Below are 4,441 nucleotides of genomic sequence, written 5' to 3'. Positions count from 1 at the left end.
ATTGTTGATGAAGAACATGCTTTCTGATGAGCTAATAGTCCCTATTCAAAATTTCATCAGAACACAGAATCACTATACTTTTACAATCATTTGTAAACTTTAGAACGACTTCCCAACTGCCCATAAAAATTCCATAATTTTTCCAAAAGGTCCAAGTAGGAATCTAAAAGCCTTGATGACCGTTGTTTTCTCTCTTATGTTTTCCTGTAGTAATAGCTGTCTTGTCAATTTTGGTGGCTTCCTCTGGAAGCAGTTTGTGCCTATTGAACTTATGGTCATTGTTTATAAATCCTAAATATTTTCCTTCTAAGGACACAAGTAAACTGAAAGGAACTGGAACAAGTCAAGGAACTAGAGTTTCCTATTGAGACCTCTTTTCTTGTATGGTCATCCTTGAACTTCCTTGATGCCAACACGATTTACAATTCCTAAAATTATAGATAATGTAAATTTGTAAAGAATACTGAAGAAAACCCCATTTCAGGTTTTGTGCCAATTTTCTAGCTGCTCCTATGCAGAACCTAGTTATAAATTCGCTTGAGGATGATCAGAATACACTTAACATGATCAACAGATTTTGACTTCTAGGGATGCCTTAAGATTAGTGTACACAGTAGGTTCATAGAAGATCATGAAAAGAGGAAGGGAAGAAAGACTTGAGATAAACAGAACACAAAAAACAAGAGAAGAGAGAAGGGTATATATCATTGTCCCTGGTGACCAAATAAAGTTGATGGTATGTTAACAGCAAGTAGACATCAATCAAGGGAGTTGAAAAACATGAAATGTGATGGCATCAATCAAGGGAGTTGAAAAACATGAAATGTGATGGCATCAATCAAGGGAGTGATAGCAATAGCTACACAATGAAAAACAGAATTGAAAATGTTGCATGTGAGAAACAAATATCTGTGAAGATCACAAAGATTGAATTTCAGTCTAGTTCTTTTGAACCTCGGATTGAGAAACCAAAATATAAAGTAATCAAATTCCAAATATAGGACAGATCAAATATTATTGGGACTGAAAAGAACCCACAAAGAGCCCTAGAAACAACAGTTTGCAATAGATCTACTATGAGGAATAGTCCAATGGGCTAACTCAGTACTGGGGCAGAGCGATTATCATAATAATGATACAGGTTTGAGCAGGCATTCTCCCAATGTTAATGTGCACGCCATATCACAGAGGCTAGACACAAGTCCTAGGAAAAATTCAGAGAATGAACATCTCATTCATGCTATAAATATTCATTTGGAGGAAGAGAAACCCCTTAGAATGTAGCATCTAAGACAAATTTCAGCAGAACGGAAACCCTCAGACATTGCATCTAACAAAAAGGTGCCCTTAGCTTGAAGGTGTGTAGACAGCTAAATATTTATTCTCTTATCCTAATTTATCTCTACCAGTACTGCCCTACTATTTTTTGAAACGGACTGCAGTAACACTCAACCATTTTACAGTTTGTGATGCTGCAAAATCACTTCCTATGGCATCATTAATTACCATCACATGATAAGTCATGTTCGAGACCCAACGGATATATTCAAAAGCTTTTAATGAATACATCTTTTCCTTTTGAAATACAGAGCAAACATTGTATAGACGGTGCTCAAGTAAAACATGAACACAATCGTAATGTACTGAGATAATTAGCGAGTAGGAGCTATTTAGATCTGGAAAGAAACATTCAACGTGGAGTTGCGTGTGATCGAATCTGAACAAATCTTGGCAAGATGAAAAGAATTCCACAATTAACACACACAGCATGTCAAAAGAGCTCAGAACAACTTACAAATACAAGATTAAACAAAAGTAAAACCCTTTAGTTGTAAGTACTGTCAACTTTTTCAGAAAATAAAACACGGTAACTTTCTCTGATCTGGTAACCGCTTCGAAAAAACATTTATAGAGCATGATGAATCTACATTTTCAAACTCTAAATGCATAGATCAAAACTGAATGAGCTTTCCCTGGGTTCATAAACATAAATGATAGCCCTAGCGTGAAAATCTGATTAGTGATTGAGATCCTGTGTAGGAAACTCATATCTACAAACAGGACAGGTGTTTCTAACACTCAACCATCTAGTAATGCACTCCTCATGATAGAGATGCTCACAAGGTAGTTGTTTGGCTTTTGATCCCAAAGCAATCCTCTCTTGACATACACAACACCTCATATCAAGCGCTTCCACATCCACTGTAGTCAAATTCTGTACAACCCACAAAGCTGCTGGATGAGAGTTTTCATCAGACCCATCATCCATCTCCATTAGCTCATCATCAGAAAAATATTCTTCGCTTGTTTCCTCCTCTGAGTGGGAGTAGTAGAAATGCCAAGATAAATCAATACGATTCAACTCTATATCTTCCAACAGGCATTCCCAATCCAGGTGCGTCCCCACAATGCAGAGGGTCCCAGAAGAATTCAAGGCATCCAAATTTGCGCTTACACGCAGATGAAGAATGCGAGTAGGACTACAGTTGGTATCCCTTTCAGACTCCTGGCTGCGCCCATCAGCTGGTTGGTTGTTAAGCTGCATAATCTGAGAATCTTCAGAATCTTGGCGAAACACATTCCACATTTGCCATTGCAAGGGTTCTATAATCATCCCATTGGCATAAGGGAGATTCACTCCAACATATTCTCCCTCCTCGTTCATCACAGGACATCCAATATTAACCGTTGAAACTCCACGAGGTGAAATATCGGGAATATTTGGAGTCTCCAGTCTTATGAGCCATCGGAGAACATCAAGGAACTGGGCTTTATAGAAATCCTTATCGATAAGGATGAACGCCTCCACACATCCGCATTCTCCAGACATACTAATAATATGGAAACAATGAGTACAGCGTAGGGGCTGTGGCTGTTCAAACTGTATCTCTTGAAAAGCCTTGAACAAATAATACAGATTCATCTTCTGCATGAGAAAAGGAATTGAGGGGCCGAGCAGAAGTGATGGAAGAAATCCCAATGAAGGCACTTTATAAAGAAAGTGACCAGGTCTTGTTTCGAAAGGAAGTTACTAATGTAGAATCTCCAGAAGCAGAATAACATCGAAAGAATACAATATATTCTTTGAACTTCGTTGAAGTCCCTAGAAGCTTGTGTTGTCCCGATGAGAAGACAGGTTGTTCAGTCAACTATTTAAGTTATATAAGAAAAAAAGTGTATAGGAAGATGTGTCTTTTATATAACTTGTAAAATAGCTGGCTACAGCTGAATGACAATCAAACAGGGTCAAATAAGGACAAAAAAATTGTTGGGCGTATTCAATTCTGGTATTACTGTACCTCACTTACTTTTGACTTTTTATAGAGTTTTTGTTTGAAGTCTCGTTGGAATCAGAAGATTGGATCAGTATGGTGTCTGATTTCAAGATCTTGGTGAAGATTTTCCAGAATCACTTAAGGAATATGGACGAGCCCGTCAACATAACTTTGGGAGTCCATCAACATAACTTTAAATGAATTAGAAGATTGGAGCAGTATGGTGTTTGATTTCAAGGTCTTGGTGAGGGCTTTGGGCAACCACTTGAAATGAATAAGTTCTATGGAGAGAGTCCTCAACCTAACTTGTTTGATTTAAATGAATAAGTTGTATGGGGTTTGATTTCAAGGTTTCGGAGAGAGTTTTCCACAATCCATTTAAAATAAATAAGTTGTTTAAAAAGAGTCCATCAACAAAACTTTTTAGTAAGCATATATTGTGGTATAATTAAAACTTGTACAAATACCTTAAATATATCTATCTTAAAAGATGTCAAGAGATATATCTTTAAAGTTATTTTAATTCTTTAAGATTTACACACACACAGATATATATATATATATATATATAATAACATCTAAAATTTACAAAATATTAAAGACCTTTGGTTTTATTTAAAATATATCTTTCTTTTACATATTAATTATTTTAGAAATATTATGCTTATTATTAGATGTTAAATACTTTTTAAATCTAAGATAAAAATGAATAATTTTTGTAACATGCCCACTTTAGTACAAGCTATATATATATATATATATATATATATATATATATATATATATATATATATATATATATATATATGTTCTTTTTACTTTATTTTTATTAAATCGTTATGTAAATAAGATAAAATAATTCTTAATTAAAAGTTAAAATTCATTAGATAAATAATATTAAACTGAAATAAAATAAGTCTTCAATAAAAGTATCTTTTGATATTTATTAATATTAATATTATGTTAATTATTAAATATTAGTTATTTATTATCATTTTTTTATTTTTACATAATAGAAAATATTGATTTAAAATATTATACAAAATTATTCTAAAAAATATTAATCGAAACACACAAATTTATATTTTTAGTTAAAATTATTTTATTTTAATATATATTTTTTTTAATTTTTAACATACATAAATATATAATTTTTATTTTTACTT

General features: G+C 33.4%; 1 protein-coding gene across 1 annotated transcript; it reads right to left on the bottom strand.

The window, feature by feature from the left end:
- Positions 1-1,805: 1,805 nt before the first annotated feature.
- LOC131040260 (E3 ubiquitin-protein ligase RDUF1) lies at positions 1,806-3,019 on the bottom strand. The gene has a single exon (XM_057973156.2). It carries the CDS (start codon positions 2,930-2,932, stop codon positions 2,018-2,020), a length of 915 nt encoding a protein of 304 aa, XP_057829139.2. The 5' UTR covers positions 2,933-3,019; the 3' UTR covers positions 1,806-2,017.
- Between the last annotated feature and the right edge of the window lie 1,422 nt (positions 3,020-4,441).

Source organism: Cryptomeria japonica, chromosome 7 (genome assembly GCF_030272615.1).
Source record: "Cryptomeria japonica chromosome 7, Sugi_1.0, whole genome shotgun sequence".
NCBI classification, from domain to species: Eukaryota; Viridiplantae; Streptophyta; class Pinopsida; order Cupressales; family Cupressaceae; genus Cryptomeria; species Cryptomeria japonica.
Note: the sequence above shows the minus strand (reverse complement) of the source record. Positions and strands in the feature narration are given on the sequence as shown.